Here is a 27,476-nt window from a genome sequence, read left to right on the forward strand (position 1 = left end):
AGAATGTAGTTCTTATCAACTGACACTTGAGATGCATACTCAAAAAGGACACAGTCATATAGAATCCCGACAAAATGCCGTCGATTGACCTTCATCCTTCTCTTTTGACTATAATTATTATACTGTTATCACTCTGTCTAATGTCCTTGTGTTGTGACAATAAGTGATAACCAAAAAAAAAAAAAAAAAAAAAACTTCAATAACACTTGATAATATTTTTTTTTGTCCCACCAGCAACTATTAAATAATGTAAATGTACCTTTTTTAGTTCTGAATCTACAAAAATAATGTCATTCAGAAGAGATGAAATCAATGAGAATGAAGAAGGAATTTTTTTTTTAGGATATGACTGGGATCTACTTCTATAACTTCCTAAAAATATTAGATACGGTTTGAGCAGCTGCTGCAGTCTTGAAGTATGAGGGACATGCAACTCTGACATGCTCCCAGGCTTCATCCAATGCCTCAACAACATGTTGTGGCAAGGGACCTTTCTCTAAATCCCGCAAATTGTCCTTCAGGTGCTGCATTGAAGATGCACCAATAATAATACCATCCTGTGGACCCAGATCGGAGTGATGCGACATCCAACGTAAAACAGTCTCAATCAAGGTCAGATTGTTATCCTTGGCTGTCTTTTCCACTTTCTTGACAGCCTCAAAGAACAAGTTATTCCAGTAACGTTCACGATAACTTTTTTTTTTTTTTTAAAAAAAAAAAAAAAAAAAAAAAAAAATTAGAAAAAATACAGAGCCATTTTGCTTTATTCCTAATCATGACACAATGTCTTACATTTTTCCGAATTCGGTCTACATGTGTAAGTAAAACCGACATGGTTAATCACCATTTTAATCATTGAGCATCTAGTCACAATTAATTTTTTTTTTTTTTTTTTTTTTTTTTTTTCGTTAAAAAAAAAAAAAAAAAAAAAAAAAAAGCATACCTTCGTAGCAAAGCGCCCACTATCCTGAGCATCATTGCTATCAAAATTATATCTACCTGAAAGAAGGCCTCCAGCCTAAGAGAAAAAAAAAGAGATGTATCAGATGTCATGAAGCGTAAAAGGAGGATATGCTTAGACAATGATTCATTCTTACGATAGGGTTATAAGCGTAGAATGCGATGTTGAGAGCCTTGGACAAGGGAAGAGTTCTCTGACAACATCTCTTGTGATCGCATTGTACTGAGAAAAAAAAAGGCACGTGTGTGAGAACATCCGAAAGTATCTTGAATATCGAAGAAAATACCTGGGAATCATACCATTCCTTGATAAACGACTGGGAGAACATATCCATGCTGCTTACAAAGCTGATGGATCAATGTCACTTGCCACGCTGCAAAGTTGGACAATCCAAACTAATGAGAGCCGTTACAATTAAATTGTAAAAGAGAAAAATAAGTTATAATTTATGGCTGGTCTTTGGCCCATTGCCATCCATTACGAGCAAAAAAGAAGATTATCAATTACCCGTTCAAAAAGCCCTTCACGGTAGAGCTCATCCACAGCTTTGACAGTTTCCTCAAATGAAGTCGTATAGTCAGGCGCGTGCAAATAAAAAATGTCAATTTTCTTGAGCTTCAACGCCATCAGTGACTCTTGAAGCGTCCTCCTCAGATGCTCTAAAGCATGCGCTTTGGGGACAGAGGGCCAGACTTTGGTCGTAATTTTGAAAGGTTCTGTCGGCAATTGACCCAAAGCCTAAAAAAAAAAAAAAAAAACCCTATTTATGTGTGGTCTTTTCTTCTCTTCTCTTTCTTATGTTCATGAAAAATGTTACAAAAGGGCTATCAGCTCAAAAGTCTCTTACAATCTCAGTGTCACCTCCACAATAAAGCCTGGCGGTATCAAGTTCTACATGACCGTGAGCATAGAACTCATCCAAATAGGCTTTGATGTTCTCACTACCACGCACACGAACGGTCGTAGCAGCCGCATCAGATCCCTCTAATCCGAAGGTCATGGTGCTAAGGAGAAAGGGTGTAGAAAGCTTGAGTGAGGGCCTTGCTTTACTCCATTTACTATGACATCTCCATTAAAGTGTGTTCAAAGCAAATCGTAGAAACAGATCAATTGTAATCTTACCCGAGGATAATGCGTGGTGTATCAACTCCAGACACACTTTATGTGTGTAATTGTAGCGGGGGAAATTAAGATGAAGGCGAGAGAGAAATTGGATGTTAAAGAGTCAAAGAGTCAAAGAGCCATAGAGTCAAAGACTGTGTAAAAAAAAAAAAAAAAAAAAAAAATACCAACTTTTAAATATTTGCGTCAAAACAGTAACCCAGTACCTGTTCCGCAGCAACAATCATTCCCCTGCTTGCATGAACATCAGCTTGCTCCCATAGACCCGTGCGCAGGACACCTAATTCTTTTCGTATATGTGTGACCAATTTAATATTGAAAAAAGATATTTACATGGCCTCATGTATACCTTTATTCACACTAATAAATCTTTTTATTTGCACAAGCAATTATTATTTCACTCTTTTCAAGTAATAATTAGTGAGCTTTCTCTCAATAAAAACGTCAATAAACGGGAAGCATTGAGATCGCATAAACAGGTTGATGCGTTTCTAACCGTTGCTGTCACTGGATGTCACGATCAAAAAGGTACATTGACCTACAGCGGTGAGCCTTTTTTTGTTGAATGTCAACAATACAGGAGCTCCTGTGCTTCTCATCAACACAGGATTGTCCTCAGTGAAGGTATCAATGAACGGCACATTGTAAACTGTTGTTCCTTCTTCGAGCACCAGGTACTTACTACATGCTGCTATATCCAATGTACAAAAGAGGATGCTGGATATAATAGTCCACTCAGCATTAATCGAGACTGCACCAAAAATTGTGACAAAGTTGGCTTTAAGCATGAATGGCTCTGGGCGACAAATGGAGCTTGTTATCTTCGATTTAAAATATTTTTTTAAAGGATTTATTCAGGATCTATGGAGCAATACCTGCGCTCTTCATTTCAATGATCTTCCCTGCCTTGAGCTCATCATCGACTCTCTTTTTGAGGAAATCAAGCGCCTTCGGCGAGTACCTCTTGCACCATCCTGTTTTCTTGTCCCTTGGAGCACACCTTCGAAGCGTGGTCACGCTCACCACATCGGAAACATTCCACCAATGGGCAGAACAACAAGATATGCCCTTCTTGATTACATTTGCGGCAAGTTCTACGCACCATGGGCATAGTCTGCTGGCTTCGAGCTTCGGTGGTCTGGAACACAAGGCTCGGCTTAAGCTCTACTCTAATATGCTTTGCTAACTCAGAGGAACCAAACACTCGCCTCGCTATAGCTGGGCTCATCCTCGAGGTGGTCTGGGCTACTCGTACCTCAGGTGTTCGCTCCTCAGCGGCGAGGGACTAGGCCCCAAACATGTTAGTCAATTCGTCCGCACTCAACTCATTGACCCTCTCTTTGTCGTTTTTGAAGTGCGCCAGGAAACCGGAGTAGTATGTCCTAGGTACTAAGGTCGATCCGAGAAGAACATTCGTCTCTACTGGTGCGGCATGTTTCGCGTTACTGCAAACGGTGGCATGACTCTCAGTAGTGTAAATGCCCAAGCGACTCCCTTCGACCAAGAGTATTACTGACTCAAAGGTTTCTTTCAAGGTCGCAGGCGCCTCCTTATTCTTGACTTTGAAGGGATGATCCTGCCTCAAACCCTTGCAGAATCGGTAAGCCAGCAGACGCTCGGTAGTTGTTGGGATCTTATATGGTTGTCCTTCACAACCAGTCTCTAGCTCGAGGAGCTCCAAGGTAAGCTTCATTCTTTGGACATAATTAACTGTCGTCTCATCCTCCCCTTGCTTAATAGAATGAAGCTCCTCCAAGATAACGTCCTGGCTTCTTGGAGTAGAGGCTTCCATGATGACATCGTTAACAAACTGGCCCAGGTACCACTCGTCTTGTTTGTCATTTTCCAGCGCTTAATCCAGCGTTGGATCTTGCCTGTTGTCTGCCTCTCGACGAACATCAGCTTGTTGCTCAGAGTTTCCCCTTCGGTGACACCTCCGAAATCACTGATCCACGTCGCAGCGGCGAGACCTTAAGCCTCCTTCGACGGTCACATAGGGATCATGATGAGTAAGATTGATAGATTTGACGATATTGTAGCTGTCACCCCCTGCGTAGATCACCAGAAATATTTTTGGAATAGGAGAGCTTCGCCTTTTGGTGATTTGCGCAGTCGATTACTTCCAGCTACAGATAGACAAAATACAAATAAAGGACAACACAATGCAAAAGATTGAACGAGAACAGTCGATACTCCAATGATTCTTGTACAAAAGAAGGAACAAAGAACCAGTTACCTGACTGCTGCTGCTCGTTAAATAGTTGGTAGCGATCCCTTCCCACGTGACAAAATAATTGTATATCCTTGCTCAAGGGGCAAAAGACAGACACAAAGACTTCAACAAGAATAACAAGAGAAAATAGAGGCAAATAACCTTGGCGGCAATCAGCGCCATAGGATGCCAAAAGAGAAGATGGGGGCTTTATAGGTGAGTTCACAAACTGAGTTACCGAAAGACAAATGCTTGTTGTGAAAAGGGGAAAAAGGTGAACTGCAGGTAAAGAACTAGACATATGGGGGAAACTGAAGACTTTATTAAGAAGGAAGTTTATTTGGCTTTTATAATCTAGCCTACAGGCCTGACTGCGGTGCTTTCTAGGTGAGGTGGACTCGCCTATAGCTTATGAGGCTTTGCACAAAGATTCCTTTAGTTGTGGTTCGACAGGATGTCCCGATTAGTCGATACAAAATAAAGTTAATTTTATATTACTATTAATGACCTGTCACAGCAATTCAAACATTGTCTATAAAGAACACGTGCAAACAACTTCATCCTACCATGGTTTGATGTCAAAAAAAACATGATCAAGACTCCCAAGGCAACCGCATCTATTGCAAGATATACTGCTTGCAGATCCATCAAGGCTATTGAGGGAATCAAATGAACTGGAGTTTGTTACCCGGGAAAGAATTAAAGGTATTTCCTCTATGAGCAAACGCGCCAAGATTGTAACCATGTTGGGCAGCACAGACATAGAGGAGGTAGTTTCTTAGGGTCTACCCCGAGGATGACGAGTAGTTGTTGTGAAAACGATCAAGTCGGAAGCTGATCAAAGAGTAATACGGAGATATCGGTAGCAATTGGAATTGACGGTAATGGAACAGGAGGGAAGAGTGTCGTTTTTCGATGATTGAGGGCCACGGCTAGAAAACGAGCTTCGCGTACAACAGGTCAAGTAGGGAGCAGGCTTCATCACATGCCCCATGAATTAAGAGCTACCACTCATAACGATGTGATTTATGAATAGGATGTAGTTCAGTGACAGTACGACGATGCACCCCTTTCAGGATCATATCAACGACTGCTTCGTCAGTTTTGACGAAAACGTCGTACGCGAGCAGTCAAAGGGCCTACTCGATCTGGCTTTGACTCTGGTGATGGCGCTCTCCTATTCGCATCTCGCAAGTGTTCCCGATATTTTGAGGCATAGAAGAGTGGTATCTAAGATACTTCGCAGTAGATACTAAATAAAAAATAATCCTCTCCTCTCTTCCTTTCTCCTTTCTCTTCCTTTCTCCTTTCTCTCCTCTTCACTCTTACCCATCCTCACTCTCGCTCTCGGGTTCGCCATCGCTCCCACCATCCTAACATCATTTTTGAATAAATTGAAAGAGGTTCGGAAGAGGGTTATTGCTTGCCCAATGAGTTGAAGCTGACTCGCAGAAGGTTTTGTATACCTCTCCCTCCTCGCTCTCTCTTGAGATCGAGTTTCTGTAAGTCCTCAATATGCAAGCTTATTTAGATGCCTTTGTTTGTTTATCCATTGGGCCACTCACTTCACCATGCTCTTTTGCTCACAACACAAGGTGGAGGAGGATAGCAGGTAAATAGTCTAATGAGCGGCCCCGTTGGACTGGAGAATCGGCTGTACGGTTAAATTGGACATAGAGCCGACTCGTCTGTAGTGATAGGCGAGGAGATGAACAATATTGTATCTGGGGGATCAATCGTGAGCTAGGGATGCAATCTCTTTTTATACATCTTCATGGATTTTTTTTTTCCTTCTCTTATCAGCGGAGGCACGGTGCGTACATGAAAGACACCTTTCTAAACTCCATTTACTACAATAAACCGTCTGCGACTCCATAGTTTTCTATAGTCTAGGCGCGTTTTCCCAGGAAAATATGGACTACCTTTAATGTTACGGATTTATTTTTTACGTTTTATATTTTAAGATATCTTGTTAACACCCATCTGCTGAAGCGCCATGATGCATCATCATGGAGTAACCATGCGAAGACCTTGAAGCGAGCGAAGTCGAGGAAGTCGATACGGAATGCTCTCCATTCACCCTTTCTCTAGCAGTATATGGGTATAAGGCCGTTAGTTCTGGCTTGGGCTTGGGCTTTGAGGATGATGGTGTAGGGGAAATTGGTCGAGCGCGGGCCCATCGTCCGAAATATACTTCCCCTACGAAAACTCCAACTAAGATCACGGCAAAATAGGCGGAATTGTAGGTCATGATTACTAACATGAGCATATATCCAACCCCAACTACTGCAGTCATTAGTAACGCTCTTGAGACCTCTGCTTGCCAAACGAAAGGTTGGACAGTTGGCATAGGGGACAAGAATGATACTGAAGAGCTAGGCTTGCCATAATGATCATGATCGTAAAGATAAGGTTGATAAAGAGGATGACGGTGTTTCTTGGAAAGTCCATTATATCTGAGATTGAGGTTACGGTTGAGTCCAGCATGCGCTGTTAATTGAGGTGGTTGTGAAAATGATTGTGTCAAGCTACCCTCATCCTTCTGCCCTTGCTCGCCTTGGGGTCTCTTCAATTGCTGCTTCTGCTGTTGGTCCTGGGCGTGAAGGGCGCTAAGTGAATGGTCGGGAAATATCTGGAGCGCATTGCTATCCTGCTGCTTTGCACTCAAAATGCTCTGGTTTTGATTCTCGTCATGATCGTTTGCAACTGGTACTAAATCTGGTTCTTGTTCCCCTTTTCCATATGCCTGTTTGAAGGTACGGGGAACATGAGTTGATGATAGACGAAGATAGTAATGGAGATAAAGGTACGCTTCGAGATATCCCTGAGCAGCGACAAGAGCACGGAACCCGACTGAGAGCAAGAAGAGACCAATAAGTGCTCCAATGTATTGGCCTTCTCCCATAGGTGTCAGAGCCGGCGACCAGATGGCAGCACCATACCCTGGCTGAAATCCATCAGTCATTGTGTGGTCGTGTTCCATTATAAATAGAATGGACGAGGAAGATGGCTAAAGGTAAATGAAATAAAAGATTAAATTAATCTCATTAAAAAGAATGCAAAATTGAAGTCGAGATGCAAAAGGGGGAAAGACGTTGTTATCGGGCTGTCAGATAATTTTGACAGATGCAATTAGAGTCCTCGCCAGAAAGTCAGGGACACATATATTTTTAAAATACTCAATTTGAATTAAAATTCGAAAAACAAAAAATTTACGTACGAAGTTGGGATTTCATATATATATTTATTGAATAATAGAGGATGAATTGATGCCATGACAAATAAATCTAGAAGCGGAATGGACATCATTCTTGATCTCATTTACCTCTTCCTCTTCCTCATTCTCATTGTACAAGTGATAAGATGTCTTTTGAGCCTTTTGATATCACTGAGGATTTTGGCGACATGATCATAGTCGACAGCAGTGAGTGGGATACAGAACTTGATAGAGTAATGAACCAAGAGCACATCGAGGCTGTTATCCTGGAGCCTGAGGTAGTGGACCTTTGTCAAGATATTGGTAGCGTCTTCAATTTTGAAGAGGAATGCGAGTCTGAGGAGGAGCGTCTTGTTGATAACAGAAAACGCTTCCGAAAAAATTAAAATTTTGAGTTTGTACGTATTGTTTTGTGTCTAAAAATGGAAGTATTTTATTCAATTCAAAAACGTGACAAATATATGTGTCCCTGACTTTCTGGCGAGGACTCTAATTGACAAACTGGTCAACATTGTGGGCGGATCCTTTTTTTTTTTTTTTTTTTCTTTTTTTTCACTTATTTTTCCTGCCCTAGAACTTGTCTGGCTAAAGCATTTTTCAGGCTCAAATGCTTTCTTTGAGTGAGCTATCACCAACCTAACCTACTGCTGAAAGAGAAATAGCTGCACCCAATGCATTCTTATTTCTGTCTTTCACTGAGATTGGGGCGTCATCCTTTGGATGTTTTGTTGCTTAATTCCTCATATCCTGCTTTGTTAGGTAGATCCCAATGTCATCTAATATCATTTTACCTGGCTGTATACACAGTCTATCCTCTATAAAAGTATAAGTTATCAGATCAAACATCACTTCCTTATTATTTCATTCACCCCTACTCTTTTAATCTTTCTCCAGTGCAGCTCACACATTTACATTTATATCTTCTCCTTGCGCTCAATCCCATCTACTATTAAACACGAAAGAAATAAAATATTTAGCGAAGATCATGTCAATAGGGCAATTGCAGAGTTTACAAAGCCTGATGTGGCAGCATGGGGCCTCATTTCCGAGACGAAGGACTTCAAGGTGTACCACCGATCTGTGGCCAACAGTTCGCTAAAAGAGTATAAAGTCTTGGGTACTCATCCTGATCTGCCGACCAAGTACCTCATACAGGCATATACTGATTTAGACTTTCGAAAGCTCCAACATGGTGGGATGGAAGGCCCTCAAGAACAATCGGCTCCACTACGTGGTCAAGTACCCCTGGCCATTGTATCCTCGAGAATATATATATGAGATGCATATACAAGAGCTCAGAGGTGGTGTTATATGTTTTAGTGGAAGAAGTGTGCAAGACGTGTCGATATCAGAGCGGCCAGGTACCGTGCGAGTTGATGACTTTAGACAGGACATTGTGGTGCAGCCGACCGAAGATAACAAAGGTTACTACATTTGGTGTAGATACTATGACAATCCCAAGGTAAGTCAACATTGACATGAATTGCTGTATGAGTGTAATAATTGGTGACTTGGTACGTATTGCAGTACATACTTATTGAATCCACTGTCGCTTACTTCGTACTGGAAATATAGGCTAATATCCCATTAAGTATCATCAATTGGGCGGCTCGGCCTGGTATTCCAGGTAATGAACTCTGATTGTTCTTAATTTTGGAGAGGCAGTGTAGTTTTGGTGGTTGTGCTGACCCAATAACTATAACTCCCTATTCCGCATAATCATTATCTTCTTCTTTGCATGAAATCAGCTTATCTCAACGCTTTAAAGGATGCTGGCCATAAGTTGATGAAGAAGGATTTTAAAAAGACTGTGGACGGGAAGTCTCAGCACGTTTCATTCTCTGCAAAAGTGATGGCAGTACCCGTTCAGTGCTAGTGGCTCAAAAGAAAGTGCGATGGAAAGAATGTTGTGATACCGTTTGATATCTCGAAGTATTTCTAGATAGTAAGGACTGAGGAGATGAATCAAATACAGAACATTGAACGTGTAAAAATGGAATGCTGTTAGTGGCTTAGACTATCTAGCATTGTGCAGACAGCAATGTCGAGAATTTCTTCCACTCTCTCTTTTCCTCTTCTACACCCGTCGCCCTCCTCTTTTTTTCCCTACGCTTTTCTTAACCGTAGTCGCTTGTGCTGTCTTGCAAACACACTTTAAAAAAGACTTGGTCTGTCCAGGGTGGGACAGTTATTATATCTCATTCGCACTTTTACCTTCTATACTTTCCTGATTGCTCGTCCACTTCTTCATCCTTCATCTATCACTCGAATCTCAGGCACATCATTTTACCTCACATGTGAGTGGTTCTTTAATAGATTGCAAACAAACATTTATCCATATACTTGCATGGTTGTATAGTTTGCATAGGAAGAAACGCGTATCCTGCCTAAAAAAAAAAAAAAAATGTCTGAAGCACAAACAGCATCTTCATCTTCATGGACTTCATGTGCTCTTTTTTTTTTTTGTTCCAAGGCTATAAATTGCTACTGATCAGTACTCTCTCATGTGTCGTTGTCTTTACTCAGCCTGATGAGATTGCCTCGTTTGTCTCTTCTTCATTTGTAAATGCTTATGTTCTTTCTTTGCTCTGCCCTCAATTCTCGTCATCGAGTACTTGCAAAGTGGGAAACTTTGAATCAAATAATCACAATAAAAATAAATGCATCACAGTCATTCCGACTCATTTAAACACATCACTAACGACTTTTTTTTTTTTTATTTTTTTTATTTTTATTTTTTACGCTACATCCATCAACACGATTCAACTTTGCCAACATCAGCCAAACTGCCATCTATCTTCTACATTCTGTCATAGTCTCCCGGCGGATTTTTCTCTCTACTTTTTTTTTTATTGTTTATTGGGGTGTACATCACGCAGATACACCTTGCACCTTGCAACTGACAAAGTTATTGCCCTTCACTGAAAATCTATGGATTGTAAGTTTTTACGATGTTGTTTTACTCGGACGTAGATCAGTCATCATCAAGATTCATTACTGTCTAGCTTCATTTATAGTTGTGACAACCATGGCACCAAAGAAATGCGACTATGACAGATCACAAATTGTTTTCGGCATCAATAGGCTGTATGCTTGACCATTTTTCTGTTTCCAGCATGAGAAAATGAACTTCCAATCCATTTATAATGCATGTTGTCTTTCTATCCTGAAGCACCTAAATATCTTGAATCTCATGTGTCCAAGCCAAAAGGCTAGAATGGCGGCGGAGAACTACGGGCAGCATGATTCATTATTTAGATTGTGTAGTCGTACTCATCCAGGCCAAATTCTGGCCATCACATCGATTTTCGAATAAGCATTTTCCACTTCTCTTTTCTGAATAATTGCCCCAATTCGGACTACCTGTAGGAGATATAGGCAGTATATAAAAACTTGATTGCTCTTTTCTCGATCTCTCTCAGATTCTGCGTTGGAAACAACTCCACCGATCCGTTTCTCAGCAGATCTCTTTTGACATGCACAGTATACTTTGCCTACCTCTCGTTTATTAACCATGAATTCTTTCGACTCCTAACATTTAATAGCTCAGGACTCTTCAACATACGAAGACGATAGGGTAGCATCACCTGCGCCGCGTAAGCGCCATCCTTCACTCTCGCACTCATCATCTGATCTTGATGATGGGCAAGACAGCAGTGAACGAGTTAACAACAACCACTCAGAATCAGATGCATCTTCCTTTGACTCTTCGAGTGTAGAAGACAATGATGACGACGATGAACCTGAATACAGACCTACCAAAGATTCCAAAAACTATGATGATAGCACATATGACAGTTTTGAAGAGGTCAATGGGTCTGACTCGAGTCAAAAGTTAACCAATAGAGCACCAAGGACGAGTAGATTAGAGTTCAAGAATGTTGATGCAGAATTATATGATCTACGCCGATCAGGCCGTAGTCGTCGCCCTCCAAAGATTATTGATGATGATGATGACGGCGATGACAATGTTGACGAGGAAGAAGAGGTAATTTAATGATGCTTGATACGTTATTAGTAGTTTAACTTCATCATGGTATTTCAATGCATTTGACTGGTCAAAAAAATCCAAAATCATTTACATTTCCTCAGAGTGATTTTGAAAACGATGAGGATGATGCTTCGGACTCGGGCACAGCTGAAGGATCAGAAGATAGCGGCAGCGACTTTGGATATAGTAACAGAAAGAAGGCAGCGTCCAAGAAACAGACAAAATCGCCCAGATCTTCAACGCAAAAAGGTATGCTTCACCCAAGTACTGAACAATAAAATTATGTATTAATTCGGAAGAAAAGAGAAAAAAAAGTTGACTCCAGCACCATGCTACCTCATTCTCTTATTACAGACTCGAGATCAAACGGTCGAGGTAGTCAGAGGGTGACTCCCCAAGACACGCCTTCTGCTAGTGATTCTGATGAGGACTGGGGAAGTTCTAAGAAAAGATCTGGCACCAAACGTAGGAAACGAAATACTAAAGGTAAGCCTTTCCTCCCCTTTTTTTTCAAGTGAGTACTAAATAAGAATAAAGCACTGCATAGGAGGCACACTAATCAAAGTATATTGAACCTGTTTGTTTCATAGCTAACATCGATACAGAGTCTGGAATGCGGTACTCGTCTCGGGGGGGTCAAGTGAATTATAATGAAGACGATAATGACTGGGGTATAAGTTCAGAAGATGACAAGCTTCCAGTATATACGAAACCCGCAGCTCCAGAAGAAGAAGGTGATGTCATTGAAAGTATACATGACTTTCGTCGATCCGAAGCCACAGGTGCGTTCTCACTTTCCACAGGATTCCATTCTTGTATTCAAACGTCTTCAGGTATGATACTCTGTTGTTAATCGGGTACAATACTACTACTCTTTCAGACGATGATCCAGATGAACCAGATGATCCACATCACAATATGGAGTTCTTGATCAAATGGAAGAACCACAGCCACATGCACAATACATGGGAGCAATATCAGGACCTGCGGCAGTATAAAGGGTTCAAGAAGGTGGACAGCTACATTCAGCGAATTGTATACCCAGAAATTGCTCTGAAGTCTGATCCCACAACAACTCGAGAGGAAATTGAACAGTCAGATGTGAACCGAGAGATGCTCCGCGATGAACTCAAGGATTATACGTCTGTTGAACGCATCATTGCTTCTCGGATCTCAAAGACAGGCGAAACTGAGTACTTTTGCAAGTGGCTCCGTTTGCCTTACAGCGCCGCCACCTGGGAAACAGAGAATCGAATTTCTGAAAACCATCAGGCAGAAATCGATGCGTTTCTGGACCGTGAATCAAGTCAGAAGGTGCCCTACAAGACCGCCATTTATTCAAAAGGACAGAGACCACCCTTTAAAAGGATTGTCACACAACCTGATTTTCTTGTTGGCGGCCAGCTTAGAGATTATCAGTTGACAGGTTTGAACTGGATGTCACGACTATGGTCGAGGAACGAGAATGGCATCCTGGCAGATGAAATGGGACTAGGAAAAACTGTTCAATCGATTTCAATCATTTCTTATCTATTTCACCAGCATAATCTTTACGGTCCTTATTTGGTTGTGGTTCCTCTTTCAACCATTGGTGCCTGGCAACGAGAAATTGAGCGATGGGCACCCGACATGAATTTGATCGTGTATATTGGTGATGCTGCAAGTCGACAAACTATTCGTGAATACGAGTTTTATCAAAAGGGATCATCCACCAAGATTCGGTTCAACATTCTACTTACTACATTTGAATTGGTTCGCATGGATCGCGCAGAACTGGACAGGATCAAGTGGACCTATCTTGCTATCGACGAGGCACATCGACTCAAGAATAAACAATCACAACTTCATGAGACTCTTAAAGACTTTCACACTGCGAATCGATTGCTAATCACAGGAACCCCATTGCAGAACAGCGTCAAAGAATTGATTGCACTTTGCAACTTTTTGATGCCTGATAAGTTCGTGGATGATGATGTTGAGATTGATATGGCGGATGCAGAACAGGAGGCCAAGATTCGTGATTTACATGAAAGTCTAAAACCATACATGCTTCGTCGTCTAAAGAAGGATGTTGAAAAATCTTTGCCCAAGAAGACGGAGCGTATTCTCCGTGTAGAACTATCCCAGCTTCAGACTCATTACTACAAGAACATTCTCACTAAAAACTTTGCTGTTTTGAATAAGGGTGTGTCGGGACATGGACAACTCAGTCTGCTCAACATTGCCATGGAGCTTAAGAAGGCGAGCAACCACCCTTACCTGTTCCCAAACGCCGAGGTGGTCTCTGACAAACGTGATGATCAACTCAAAGGGATTGTTATGAGCAGCGGCAAGATGGTTCTATTGGATAAGCTGTTAACAAGGCTCAAGAAAGACGGGCATCGCGTGCTGATCTTTTCTCAGATGGTGAGGATGCTGGACATCATGACCGACTATTTGGCCCTGCGCGGATTTGCTTTTCAACGTTTAGATGGCAGCGTTGGCTCTGAGGCTCGTAAGCGATCTATTGAGCACTTTAATGCACCCAACTCAATCGATTTTGTTTTTTTACTCTCGACACGTGCTGGAGGACTCGGTATCAATTTGGAGACAGCCGATACAGTAATCATTTTTGACTCGGATTGGAATCCTCAGAACGATCTACAGGCTATGGCTCGTGCTCATCGTATTGGACAAAAGAACGTAGTAAACGTCTATCGGTTTGTCTCAAAAGATACGATCGAGGAGGACATTATTGAGCGTGCCAAGAGGAAGATGGTGTTGGAGTATTGTATCATCAAACAGATGGATACCTCAGGGTTGGAAATTTTGCAACAAAAAAAGGCTGCTGAGACCTCGACTGGCTTCACTAAGGATGAACTATCAGCTATTCTTAAGTTCGGAGCCCAGAGTATGTTTCAGCAGGCAGATGGCGCGGCTAATAAGAAGTTGGACGAGCTGGATCTCGACGAGATTTTGGCGCGCGCTGAGGATCATGATACAACCGATGCAGTCAATATGGCTGGTGGCGAAGAATTTTTGAGTCAGTTTCAGTACGCAGATTTTGGTGCTGGAGACATGTCCTGGGATGAAATCATTCCATTGGAAGAGCGTGAGCAATTTGAAGCAGAAGAACGGGCAAAGTTAGAGGAGCAACTCTACACTCCTCGCAATCGTGGTCGAGTCTCGTATGCTGAAGGTAGAAACAACTCACCATCACCAGAGTCCGAAAGTGGCCGTCGTCGGAAGCGTAAAGCATCCAGTAGCTCAAACTCTGCCCCTGCAGGACCCAAGAAAAAGCGTGGTGCAGGACTAGACCCTTCAGAGCTGAACACAAAAGATCTACGTGCTCTTGCACGTGGTATGCTTAAATTTGGCATTATCACGGATCGCTACAAAGATGTTGTAGGAGAAGCGGAACTTGAAGATAAGGAAGAGAATGTTGTCAAAAAAGAGGCTGAAGACCTTATCCATGCCTGTGAAGATGCTCTAGGAGTATCTCATGATTCAATTGACAATCAAGATGATGATGAGGACTTGCCGTACGCAAAGAAAAATGCAAAGGCGGTTTTATTCACTTACAAAGAGATGGACAAGATGAATGCAGGCCAAATGATTCTTCGTCTTAAGGATTTGAGAGCCATGAACAGAAGGTTGGATGGAACGGACCTTACCAAGTTCAGAATGAATGTGCCTCTGAAGCCCGTCTTGAACTGGTCGTGTTCATGGGGTCAGAAGGAAGACGCCATGTTAGTAGTCGGAATCTATAAACATGGATTTGGGGCTTGGGATAAAATTCAAGACGATACATCCTTAGGATTTGCCAAGAAGTTTTTCTTATCGACACAAGATGCCAAGGATTTGAAAAAGATCCCCAAAGCTCTCCATCTGGTTCGTCGTGGCGAATACTTGTTAAAGACACTTCGTGAATCAGAACGTGACAAGAAAACGAGGCAATCCGCAGCAGCATCCTCTGGATCAAGACGTGAGCCCGGCAAATTATCTCGGCATTCCACTAGTAACAGTAACTCACGAGATTTAGTGAAACCTAATAGCAGTAACAGCCGGTCAGCATCGAAGCATAGCACAAACAGCGGCAATAAATCCCGAAATTCCAAAGCCCGACCGACTCGCTCATCTAGAAATGACGCTGGCTCAGAATCAGAAGCGACTGTAGAGTCTCCGAATAGCCACCATGACGAGTCAAGCAAGGATCTATTGCGAGGTGTTGGTCGTGATCTAAGAACCATCAGAGAGTCAGGCAAGAATGCTGTCGAGCCGCAAGTTATTGCAGAGTGTTTGGCACGTATCGGTCGTGAGATTGAGAGTATTGTAGTTAGCGTGTCTTCGGCCTCCAAATCAAGGTCGGATCGTGACCGGCTATCAAAACAACTATGGACGTATGCAGGCAAGGCATTCCCGACAGGAGCAATTCACTATGCACAATTACGCAAAGGATACCTTGACATCAAAAACGCAGAGGAACAAGCATCAGGGTCGCCATCAAAAAGTCGCCAACCATTAGAGGACGGACGAAGATCAAGCCACAGGCGATCAAGTCCATCTTCGTCTCGACGAGACTATAGTCGTGGTCGTGATACTTCAAATGGAGGCCATCATCGATCTAGGTCAGGCAAAGATGGTAGTGCCAGCCCTCAGCGATCTTCCAGCTCGAGACGTAGATCCAAAGATAGAATGCATTCTCGTCCACGGAGGAGTGATTCCCTTGAGGATGAACGGTCGCGGTACAGAGACTACCGTTCAGGCTCCTCGCGCGATCGGGGTGGCTCATCTAGACACCGATATCGTTCTGACGATGATGATGACGAAAACCATGGAAGACCAACTAAGCGTCGGAGCATAGGAGATGGCATCCGAGAGAGTGATCATGTTGGTAACAATAGTAATGGAAGTATTGCCAATGGCAACAGTAGCCATGATGACCGCTCCCGAGATAACAACCGCAAGAGGGATCGTTCATATGATCGTAGTGATCGTAGTGATCGTCGAGATCGCAGCCGGGATCGCAGCCGGGATCGCAGCCGGGATCGCTCTGGAAGAGGAAGAGACAGAAACCGTGATAGAAGTCGAGACCGATCACGTGGTCGTAGTCGAGATGACAACAGGCGGTATCGATAGGACAAGGCCACCTGATTAAATGTGTAGATCAAGCAAGGCTGTCATATACTTAAAGAATACTATTATAATTATTGTATAAAAAAAAGTAACAATAGCAGTAAGGCACTAATATTGTATGTGTTGTGGCGCGCCATATTTATTTTATTTTTTTTTTTTTTTTTTCGTGTTTTTTAAAAAAGAGCGGCATCATTCAGCATCATATTCTTCCCATTATCCTCGCTGTTTGCATCATTAATTTGCATTTGTTAGAGGATCACAGTGAGATCATTATATGCCTATTCACACTCTTTATACATACTTGACCTAGTGCTTGTCCTTTTTTTTTTTTTTTTTTTTTTTTTTCCTCTTCTACAGAAGCAAACATGTTCTATTCAGAGGCCATCCTCTCCAAGAAAGGGCCTCTTGCCAAAGTTTGGCTTGCTGCTCATTGGGAACGTAAATTAACCAAGAACCAAACTCTTCAGACAGACATCAATAACTCAGTTGGTGAGTCAATAATGTCTTCATTTTAAAAACACTATCAACTTTTGAATCAATATAATCGTCACTAAAACTTGGCTCTGCCCTTATTATTGACTTGTTTTTGCATAACTTATGGACACAAATGCTGATGCTAGATGCTATTATGGGGAGCGACCAGGCACCTATGGCACTTCGTCTCTCGGGTCAACTACTGCTTGGTGTTACAAAGATTTATTCACGCAAGACAAAATACCTTCTTGAGGACTGTAATGAGGCCTTGGTCAAAATCAAAGTATCTTTCAAGTCCGATGCCCTCAACGGTGATGGTAACTTACTGATGCTCGATGGCAACACCTTGGATATCACTGGAGATCATTCTAAGGCCACAGCAGCAGCATTTAATGCTATTACGGTCCCTGACGCCATGACAGAATTTGACTTGTTGCTCCCAGCCCAAACTATTGATATTGGTGCCTGGGGCTTGAATGACAAGATGAACAATCTCTCAGGCCTTCGGGATATCACCCTTGAGGGAAGCAATGAGGACAACTTACTCACTGGCAACTACCACTTGTTTGATCATGGACATCGCCACGGATTAGATATTGAAGTAGGAAGGAACCAGATGAATCGAAATGGAGGTCGTGGATATGACGCCATGGATTTTGACCTCGGAGGCGTAGATGATACCCTGGACTTGGATATGTTGGGTGATGCTGAAGATTTTGATTTCTTGAAGCGACCTCATGGTCACAATGATCTTGAGATTGAAGTAGGCCGTGATGCAGCTGTGACGCGTCGTTCTGCCAGTGTGGATCCATTTGGTATGCTCCCCTCCGTCGATAAGGGGCTACGCCTTGGAGAAGACTCTGAAGACGGCCGTGCACCTAGTGTTCATGGTTCGGTCCACGACTTGCCCGCGCTCGATGACTTTATACCAGCGCCGGATGGTGTCCGCGGGCCTGTCAACTTTGAAATTGCAAAGGGTACAGGGCATGATCAGCTGCAAAACCAACAGCCAAAGGAGGCTATTGTTAAAAAGCGTAAGCTAATTGTTGATGAAGAGACCGAGATGTCTCAGGAACTTTTAATGGGCACAAATGCAGACTTGGTGGCGGATGGATTATTGACGACACATGAAATGCTTCCCCGATCTCGAAAGCTGCTGCGACTACAACAAATTCAACAAGATGCTGCTCATGGTGGTCTCGCAGGCTATCTTTTGGACTGCACTGCTGGTCCTCGCGTGATGGGAAGCGCTTTGGTTCCTGAGCTGGCGAGTATGTTTTCGAGACGACTTCAAATTGTTCCAACTGAGACACCGGTAGAGGATCGCCCTGTGGCTGACGCCCAAGCCGAAAGCTCCATGTGGCAGCAAGATCAGGTTGAAAGTTGGGTAGACCAAGTGCAGGATAATGAACTTGATTTCGGTGTTCACCAGACATCACCGCCTCCAGCAGATATTTTCGACGAAGGCTTTCAACTGGATTCCCCACAAAAGGATATACAGGCACAGGCGCAGGCTACTGAAGCCGATGCTCATTCCGAACTCGCTCCTACGAAGACTTCGTTGTTTGAGGAGATGGAAGAGACAGCTGCACCAGTAGCCACGACAAAGCAACTACTTGGAACAGTGTTTTCGACGTCGACTATTCAGACCATGCGACTCGTTCAACAAGGTATTGAATCAAAGAAGAACCAAGATCAAGGTGGCGAGGTTAGTAGCGAGATCAGCGCCCGTACGACGCGTACATCCAGTGTGGCAACAGCTAGCTCTAGTTTGAATAAGAATAACTCCACACGAGTGACATTCTCAGAGCTGATGGCAGGGCCCAACAAGAGTCAACAAAAGCGGAGCAGAGCTGATGCGGCCAAACTCTTCTTTGAGCTGCTGGTACTGTCAACCAAGGATGTTGTAAAAGTGAAGCAGGAGAAGAGCTTTGGAGAGATTGCAATCGGAGGCAGTCCCTGGTTAGAGACTCTGGTGGAGGCAGACGCCAACACAGCCGAAATTGAGGCACAGGCATAAAACAAAGAAACAAAAGGCCGTCGATCATTTTACTCTATTATTATTATATTTTTTTATCGTTATTATTATTATTCACTTCTCTTGTTGATATTCCAATGTCTTTTTCAAATAAAAAAATCCAATGACTATCTGATGGCGCTGAACGATATTTTTGGTTGTGTAATTGTGAGCGCGTGGCGTGTTTGACACGCGCACATGGCACTTACCCCTGTATTTAGTATCGTCTTTTTTTAATTCATACATTCCTACATTCTCTTTTCTCTTTCCCATTCCTTTCATTCAAATAAATCTTTTATAAGCTAGACATTCAGAAAAGATTCCAGTCAAGAAATATTCTCAATATAAGAGAGGAATATAAAAAAAAAATGCTTAGCACAATTGGAAAAGTGTTTAATGGACAGACAGGACTAGAGGAGAATAAGAGCGACGACGCTCCAAGTAACATGGGAGGAGCCACCAATGAAGCATCTGAGGTACTGAAGAAGCAACTTTTCCTTAAAGAGCAACCAGAACATTTTTTTTTTTTTTTTTTCATATGTATTTACTATTCTAATCTCTATGTATTCACCAAAAGTAGAAACTAATCCAAGAGTTCTTTGGGGCGATCCAAGAGGGAGACACAGACACGGTGCGTCAACTACTTATGGACCATAAGACGAATCTGACGCGGGCAAGGTTTAAACCCGAGCCTCGGTCTGTGGGGTTCCCCGCTGAGATTGAGCGAGATGCATATACGCTCTTGGGAGCGTACTTGGGACCTTTGACTGGATTGCAATATGCAATCCTAACAGGCAGAGATGGCATTGCTAAGGATATCTTGGACTCTACGTTTGAACAAGGTTGAAAAAACAGAAGCCCCTTGCTGATTTTGTCTAAATTAATCGAATGCATTAATTAACTCAGGACACCTTTTCTTCTTCATCCCTAAATCTGAATATATTTATCCCCAAATATAATAGATGTTGACGCCAGATTTGGTGTAAGCCAAGAAGAGAAATTGATCAGATCTAAAAAAAGTTTTTACATGTTGCCTCTATTCAAGGATGAAGCTCAAAGCGAGAAATATTCTAACTGTTTTTTTTTTTTTTTTTTTTTTTTGGTACTACTTGACTTCGCCTGAAAAAAAGAATGGAAACACAGCGCTACATTTGGCAGTCCTCTTGGGAGCTCCAACCCTGGTTTCGGCTCTAATTGAGCGTAGTGCGGACATCACACTCAAGAACAAACGTGGATATTCTGTTGTGGTACGTTTAAAAAAAAAAAATAAAATAAAAATAACAGGAGTCCTTAAAAAAAAGTAAATTTGACTTACTTCCTGCAATCCTTTTTACTTGCAATGTTATTTTCTGAATGCATACTTATAGGATATGTCCGATAATCCAGACATCCTGTGCTTGTTAAAAGCAGGAACAGTAGAACAGGAAGAATAGACTTTCACAATGACGACTTTACTCAATACAGACTCGAGCATAAGCCTTTCAGTTGAACAATGGGCAGTGCGGCCAGCTAGACTTAAAGAAGAAGAAGAAAAAGAAAAGTAAAGAAAAGTAATAAAAAAATATTAATAAGGAAAGATCGAAGCCCAAGATATCAAGACAAACGCTGGCGGTAAATCGCATTCTCTGTTCAAATTGATAAATCTGAATAAGGGAGAGGTATACAAAACCTTCTGCGAGTCAGCTTCAACTCATTGGGTAAGCAATAAACCTCTTCCGAGCCTCTTTCAATTTATTCAAAAATGATGTTAGGATGGTGGGAGCGATGGCGAACCCGAGAGCGAGAGTGAGGATAGGAGGGGGTCTAAAGGGTCAAAGAAAGTAGAAGAGATGAGTCTGGCACAATGCATTTAAAAAAAGGAAAAAGATATTTGCTCGTTTACACTGCTCCTCCCGTGCAAATAAAAAAATTATTTGCATGGGGTCTTTTTTTATTTGCACGGGGGCCATTGTTTCAGTCTTAAATACCAATACCAGGGAGCCTTCCACGACACAAGCTCAGATCCGGAGCCAATACCCAAGCATCAAATATTGACTAGATTATTTATCTAAGAGTCCTCGCCAAAAAGTCTTCAACTAATATAATGAAAAAACAGAAATTTACGAGTAGGTTTCTGTCTTAAAACAGAGAGTATTTTATTCAATTTAAAAATGTGAGAAATATATTAGTCGTACGTAGCCCAAAGTAGATATTGATATTCTTTATCTGACTCTAGGACTAAATAAAGAATTAAAAACGATTTATCTATAATTGAAATAGCCATTGCCAAATCTCTTTGGCAGCCCAGTTGCCAAATAACATTCATTATTTACTTGGCAGCCTACCCAGCGTTATTTGGCCTCTAACTTTTTTTTTTTTTTTTTTTTTTTTTTTTTTTTCATTCCTAGGAACCGTATATGTATATAACACTCATACTTCAAATTAATAAAGCTCCCGTCTTCTACGTCATAGTTATGTGTAGTGACATTGTCTTGTCTCATTTAGAAAACTAATGACTTTTTTTACAAGTAGGTCGCTCATACAGTTTTGGAGGTGCCATTTGGAGATCAATGCCTATGAGAGGTTTTCGCTCGGAGCAAACGCGTCTCACCTGCTACCTAGACGTCTTCAATAAATCATTCCCTAACCGTGTACATTGAAGACTGTTTTGTGAAGATATCATCGCCGCTGCCCTTAGTACCTCCGGCGGCATTAGCTGTGCAAGGCAATGTATCCACAGAACGCTGCTTGTTTTACCACTGATGTTATGACCCTGTTTATCAAAAAAAAAAAAAAAAAAAAGTAATGTATTTGGCAGCCCAGCTGCCACCCAAGAGTGCGAAGTTAAGTGGCAGCCCCCAGAAGTAGGCTGCCAAATAGAGGCAAAAATTACTATATTTGGTATGGGCTGCCAAATAGATTAATCCTAGATTAATCTGTCCATAAAAAGTGTAATGAGAGCAAAACATCCGAAAACCCGGATTTGAACCAGGGACCTAGAGATGACAGACAAACTACAGTCTCCCGCTCTACCAACTGAGCTATTTTCGGAAACACTGAAGTCTGTGTCCTAAATCGAGGCAACTTAAGCTCACGTCCTATAACAAGTGACGTCATGGTAGGTAGGACCAGAGGTATACCTATAGTGGTACCCTCAAACCCACCCCGTCCTGCCTGGACGTGAGCTCAGCCACCCGATCTTCCCCGCTATAATAAATAGTGGACTCTCCGTCCCTGAAGTGTTCCTTACCTTTATCTTGGTACAACACTTCAGGTATGCAACCTCATTCATCTCAGCACTAGTTACTTGTATAGTATTATATGTATCATAAACTAATAAAGACCTTTATCTTGGTACAACACTTCAGTGTGTTCTATGTATTTGCGTCTCGTTGCGGTTTTTAAGGGCATCTCAGTATAACCCCCCGGTTCTTAAGACAGTGATTTTTTCAATGGTAGCAAAGGCACCACGGTCTTAACGAGCCCAATAATCAACGATCAGTCCACAGTTTTTTTTTTGGTCGCACAGTTTTTATTTGTCAACAGTTTTATTTGTCCACAGTTATTTGTCCGTAATTCGGTTACACAGTTTACAAATAGTTTATGGTGGTTTTTAGCCCACCAAGTGATACAGAATCGGAATCAAGTTATACCACGGCAGAAATGGATGCAGCAGAGATATTTGCACAGCGTCAGCAACAGTTGCAGCAGGCCTCGAGTGAGGAGCTCGCGCGAAGAGTCGAGGAGCTCACTAGGCAACTCGAGTTCGCCAATAATCAATTGGCCTCAGCACCAGCGCCCCCGGCAGTAAGCCGATGGCTGGACCCTCACAGGCCAGCCCCGCAGTTTGCCGCTCAGACCTCTACTTTCTCGGGGCACGAAGTCGCCTTCGACCTTGATGCTTGGCTCAAGTTCATCGAGCTGCAGTTCCGGAGTCAGACGTGGCCGGACAACAAGAAAGTTCCCAGTTTTGTCACCATCCTCAAGGGAGGTGCTCTGTCGTGGGCCCTCCAATATATCGATGACAAGGGCGAAGACATCGGTTGGGATGCGTTCAAGGAAGACTTCGTTAAGAGATGGACGCAGACTCATCTTTCACAGAACCTGAGGGCCCAGTTAGACGGGCTAAAGATGGAGAAAGACGAGGCCCTAATCAGCTTCATGAGCAGATACGTAGCGTTAGCCAACAAAATCCATGACAAGTCTACAATGGACAAGAAGTTGGAGTTAGCCAGAAAACTCCCACAATATATCCGAAACAAACTTGTTGATATCATGAGGCCTGAGGATTCGCTCGAGACCTTCACTCACAAGATTGCCTTGAAGGATCAAGACCTGTCGGCCTTCAGATCCCTCACCAGTGGCCATGCGGGGGGAAACCCAGTCCATGGCAGTCGTAACCTTGGGTTTAGGTCGCAGTCCTTCGCTAGTACTAATGCCGGCGCCCCCAGGTCCAGTGTGCCAAGTGCGCCAGACATGTCCATGGATTTGGACCATGTCCGGCAGCGTTTCACGGAGGAAGAGCTTGAGGTTGCGGCCATGCAGACTCGCCAGCATAGTGAGGGTCGAAAGTGCTTCCACTGTGGCAAGAACGGCCATATCAAAGCAAACTGTCCAGATAGAAGTAAGCCGCGATGCTACGGCTGTGGGATCCCTGGACATAGAATAGAGTACTGCCCTGGCAATAAAGGTCGCAATTCTTCATCGTATATTTTACAGTCCTATCACCTAAAGAATGGCAATACCCCAGAAAATTATAAAGAGTTGAAGCGGCCGGTGCACGAAGTACGCGCAAAGATCGGAACCTTAGGGGCACGCGTGCTGATCGACTCCGGTGCTTCCGGTAACTTCGTCTGCTCTGAATTCATAAGGGATCTCAAGAAGGAAGACTACCGTTTACTACCCTTACCTAAACCTGTCAAGGACTGACAAAGGGTTTGCAAGGAAAGGTAAGTGAATGAATAACAAGAATGATAATGAGCTGAGAACTAGAATGGATTCACGAATAGTTTTTATTGCAGACTGAGGTTTACTATGCTACAAATCTATCATATTTATACTTGTTTGACTGAAGCGGAGACGCGCTTCAAGAACTCTAAATAAAGCTTACTCAAATATTTCCTAAGGACTTTTACCATATGCGGAACTTCAAGTGTTGAGTTAACTTAATACACAGGATCCGAGGAAGATATCTGGTGCAATCTTATTTCAAGGTTCCTTGGCACTATAAGCCTTGGTTATTGGTTTATAGCGCTTCTAGAATCCTTGGAGCTATTCACGGAGCTAGAAAACTAGGAGACGCGACTTGGCTTGACAGGCAAACTATGCATGGAGGAATGAGTGAAGGAAATGAGCGGAACAAATTAATCAAGCACACGTGATCTTTTTCAGATTCGAATCAGACAAAAGTCATTCATCAATTCATGAGCTAGACATTGCTTGCTGTTCGTGACAGATTTGCCAATTTTTTAATTTTAGCGAGATCACGTATGAGGTGGCGGAGACACAATTCTTGTTCTGGCTTCACTCCAGACCGACCAACCACTCTTCCTGGCAAGTTTTCTTTGGCGCTTTCTATGAGCAGCTTTGAATACCATTTCCATGCAAGGTCAATGTCGATTCTTTGAAGGTCTTCTGGCGTCAAGAGATCCTTTTCATCGTCGTTCTGGGCTCTCCGTAGGCCCATTGTAGAAGATTCACTGCCGTCTCCAATTCTTATATTCACACCGTTCTCAAAATTCTCCCAATCGTCGTTGCTGGCATCGCGAAGTAAGAATTTGTAGCCCTTGGGTTTTTTGTAAATGATGTGGTGAAGTGGTTGTTGAATAAGGCGGTGCAGTGTCATTTCTAGAGTGACCATTTTGTGGTCTGACGCCACAATACCATCCAATGATTTGTGTTTGACCCTGAGAAGCCTATCCGTGAATACACTAGATACAAAGATCATGTCTATACGGCTCGTATTCTGGCAGGTATAGTCTTCACGAAGAGGGTGTTGAGCGCGGAAAACATCATGAAGTGGCTGCGTCTCCATCCATTGAAGTAGTGCCGATTCTGGTCTTATACTCGTTGCGTTCTCTCGTCGTCGATCGAGCCGGGGGTTCCTAGTAGCATTGAAATCCCCAAGAATGATTATACCCCTCCCTTCTCCTCTCGCGTCGTTATATTCTTTTTGTATCCATTTAGTAATTACTTCTGCTTCATCTTCCCTTCCCCTTGGTAGGTAGCAGTTAATTACTCTGATTTTAAATCCCCCAGGAAAGTTGAAATCTCTCGCTTGGCCTCTGCTCCCACAAGATGAAGTTCTCGCAGCGTACTGGAACCAATGCTGAGCGATCAAAAGCCCAACCCCTGTTCCCTGTGTTGCACCTTCTTTACCACTCACCCACCACATTTTATATTTAGTTTGTTTCAAATTTCTTGCCATTTTACTCCCTCCAACATGCATGTTGGTTTCTTGGAGTGCTATCATATCTAAATCTTTCATATCACCATATTCACATAACGCTTCTATTTTCCCAGCTTCTAACGCACCCCGTATGTTAAATGATCCAAATTTAATAGCACTGCTATTAGATCTATGTAGTACTGTCCTGTCTATTTTGAGTGCTTGCATTACTCATTATGGACTAGTGGTTTTGGCGGCAATCCACTTGAGGTTGATTTCTCTTCTTTTCTACTTTTTTCCTTACTACCTGCTCCGTTTGCTATGAGAGCCATAATCCCTGCTAGGGACTCGTTAGTAGGAGGCATGCCTGGAAAAGCAGCTGACTTACCTTTGTTTTTGGGCACGTTCCTGTGGAACTCTCCACTCAGTCCTGCTGCCTTCAGGTGCTCGGCTGCGTAGTCCATTCCAAGATGTTGGCTCATCATTCCTATTAACATTTGGATTAGTAGACTGTTTTGAGCACGTAGTTGTTGTTGCTCTTCCTGTAGGCGTTCCACTGTATCTACCAGTTGCTGGATTTTCTTATCGACTGCACCAGTGTTGCTGTTCTTTCCTATGACGTTTGTTTGACCAGAAGTTTGGGTATTGGTTTTTTCTTCCTGTGCCTTCTGTTGGTTGCTTTGAGTAACACTTCCACTCTTTCCCGTGGCGGCTTTGGCGTATGAGAGTTGTGGTACAACTTTCAGTGCTCCTCCCTTTTGGTATTCCTTGACAGCTTTGATGTGCTGCTTTGTCTCCTGGAGTGCAATGAATACCTCGCATTCCCTCATGATGTGTCCTGGTTTGTGGCATTGTCGGCATCGTTTGTCGTCCTTATCACCCCAGAAAGTCTCAATGCCCCCGATTTTGACTGGTTTAGTCATAGTTTCCGCCATTGCTTCTGCAGAGGGGAAATACACGAATGCTTCTCGTTGATATTGCCATTTCTTCCCGTCTTTTGAAAAATAGCGTGGCACTTTGACGAAATTCGCTTGCTTTTCTCCAAGGAGAGGCTCCAAGTCCTTGTCTGTCGTTCCAAAAGGGAGACCTGAGATTTTTGCGACGTGTGTCAATGTCCACTCGACTCGTTCATTGCCGATTTTGCGGATGCGCGCGAGTTCTTTTCCAATGAAGACGTGCTCCCGGTTGGCCAATTTGAATTTTGTGACGTCCTCAACATTGTTGTAAACTACTGCTGCGGTGATCTTGACTCCCTTGGAGCATGGGCGGGTTGCAATCTTTTCAATAGTACCGAACTGCAGCATTGCTGACTTGATAAGGAATTCCGGAGTCCTAGGAGCAATACCATAAACCTCCACTGTGCGTTCCAGTTCACGTTCACGGGTGTCGGTATTCATTTCAAAAAACAATGGGACTTCGTGTTCATTTCCGTCTTCATCTTTGTGTGTAGCAGTCATTTCCAGGAGCGCTGTCAGGGATGGTTGATCCTCAACAGCAACACGGAAAGCAGTATATCCATTGACTTTGACCTTGTGTGGTCCTTCTGTGCAATAGATGGCAGCATCCAACAAGACTGTTTCCAGGTCTTTCTTTTTTTCGGCAACCGTTGTTCCATAAAGGTCCTCGAGGAAGACGCCGGCCGCCTTCAGCCTATCCTTGGTGCGTTTCACTTCCTGCCATTCTGTGACTCCCACAGTGGCCATTGCGTCATCGTCTTCGTCCATTGCGTCCTGTTCTTGTGTAGCTGCACGCAAGCCATTTGCACCCAGGCTGCGGTTATACGAAGGACGGCTCTTAGAGCCCGTTCCCTCGTCAACGCGGCTCCCGCTCGCCTCTATGCCGCTTGCGGGACCGACTTCTTGGTTGTTGGGCTGTCTTTGAGATCCGATTCCGCTATTTGGAATGCGAGCTCTTTTCGAATGAGGGACATTTCTGTCCAAATTGGGTGGATCATGTTGCTGATTTTTTCCTAATGCAGGTTCCATGATGAGTGATGTCGT

The 27,476-nt window shown here is 43.0% G+C and overlaps 6 protein-coding genes and 1 non-coding gene across 7 annotated transcripts; 4 read left to right on the plus strand and 3 right to left on the minus strand.

The window, feature by feature from the left end:
- Window positions 1-362: 362 nt before the first annotated feature.
- Window positions 363-1,961, minus strand: BCR41DRAFT_378031 (Aldo/keto reductase; the record flags this gene model as incomplete). Its single annotated transcript, XM_022027131.1, has 8 exons — window positions 363-693; window positions 964-967; window positions 1,000-1,018; window positions 1,098-1,133; window positions 1,160-1,183; window positions 1,261-1,356; window positions 1,469-1,699; window positions 1,809-1,961. 8 exons carry the CDS (start codon window positions 1,959-1,961, stop codon window positions 363-365), a joined length of 894 nt encoding a protein of 297 aa, XP_021880474.1.
- A 4,238-nt stretch (window positions 1,962-6,199) lies between these two features.
- Window positions 6,200-7,372, minus strand: BCR41DRAFT_355610 (Ctr copper transporter family-domain-containing protein). Its single transcript, XM_022024510.1, has one exon. It carries the CDS (start codon window positions 7,276-7,278, stop codon window positions 6,268-6,270), a length of 1,011 nt encoding a protein of 336 aa, XP_021880475.1. The 5' UTR covers window positions 7,279-7,372; the 3' UTR covers window positions 6,200-6,267.
- A 2,437-nt stretch (window positions 7,373-9,809) lies between these two features.
- Window positions 9,810-10,611, plus strand: BCR41DRAFT_94981 (hypothetical protein). The gene has a single exon (XM_022031095.1). It carries the CDS (start codon window positions 9,949-9,951, stop codon window positions 10,435-10,437), a length of 489 nt encoding a protein of 162 aa, XP_021880476.1. The 5' UTR covers window positions 9,810-9,948; the 3' UTR covers window positions 10,438-10,611.
- A 681-nt stretch (window positions 10,612-11,292) lies between these two features.
- BCR41DRAFT_94983 (SNF2 family N-terminal domain-domain-containing protein) lies at window positions 11,293-16,716 on the plus strand. Its single transcript, XM_022031096.1, has 4 exons — window positions 11,293-11,752; window positions 11,858-11,989; window positions 12,094-12,285; window positions 12,384-16,716. The coding sequence occupies exons 1-4, from the start codon at window positions 11,557-11,559 to the stop codon at window positions 16,619-16,621; spliced, it is 4,758 nt and encodes a 1,585-aa protein (XP_021880477.1). The 5' UTR covers window positions 11,293-11,556; the 3' UTR covers window positions 16,622-16,716.
- A 239-nt stretch (window positions 16,717-16,955) lies between these two features.
- On the plus strand, window positions 16,956-19,239 carry BCR41DRAFT_337703 (Rec8 like protein-domain-containing protein). Its single transcript, XM_022022084.1, has 2 exons — window positions 16,956-17,107; window positions 17,239-19,239. Exons 1-2 carry the CDS (start codon window positions 16,984-16,986, stop codon window positions 19,110-19,112), a joined length of 1,998 nt encoding a protein of 665 aa, XP_021880478.1. The 5' UTR covers window positions 16,956-16,983; the 3' UTR covers window positions 19,113-19,239.
- Window positions 19,240-19,362: 123 nt separating this feature from the next.
- Window positions 19,363-20,685, plus strand: BCR41DRAFT_355615 (hypothetical protein). The gene is made up of 5 exons (XM_022024511.1): window positions 19,363-19,585; window positions 19,690-19,951; window positions 20,072-20,091; window positions 20,240-20,356; window positions 20,477-20,685. Exons 1-5 carry the CDS (start codon window positions 19,478-19,480, stop codon window positions 20,540-20,542), a joined length of 573 nt encoding a protein of 190 aa, XP_021880479.1. The 5' UTR covers window positions 19,363-19,477; the 3' UTR covers window positions 20,543-20,685.
- A 1,371-nt stretch (window positions 20,686-22,056) lies between these two features.
- Window positions 22,057-22,139, minus strand: BCR41DRAFT_t86. Its single transcript has one exon. It is a non-coding gene; the product is annotated as a tRNA-Tyr (tRNA).
- Between the last annotated feature and the right edge of the window lie 5,337 nt (window positions 22,140-27,476).

Source organism: Lobosporangium transversale, assembly GCF_002105155.1.
Source record: "Lobosporangium transversale strain NRRL 3116 chromosome Unknown BCR41scaffold_23, whole genome shotgun sequence".
Lineage (NCBI taxonomy): Eukaryota > Fungi > Mortierellomycota > Mortierellomycetes > Mortierellales > Mortierellaceae > Lobosporangium > Lobosporangium transversale.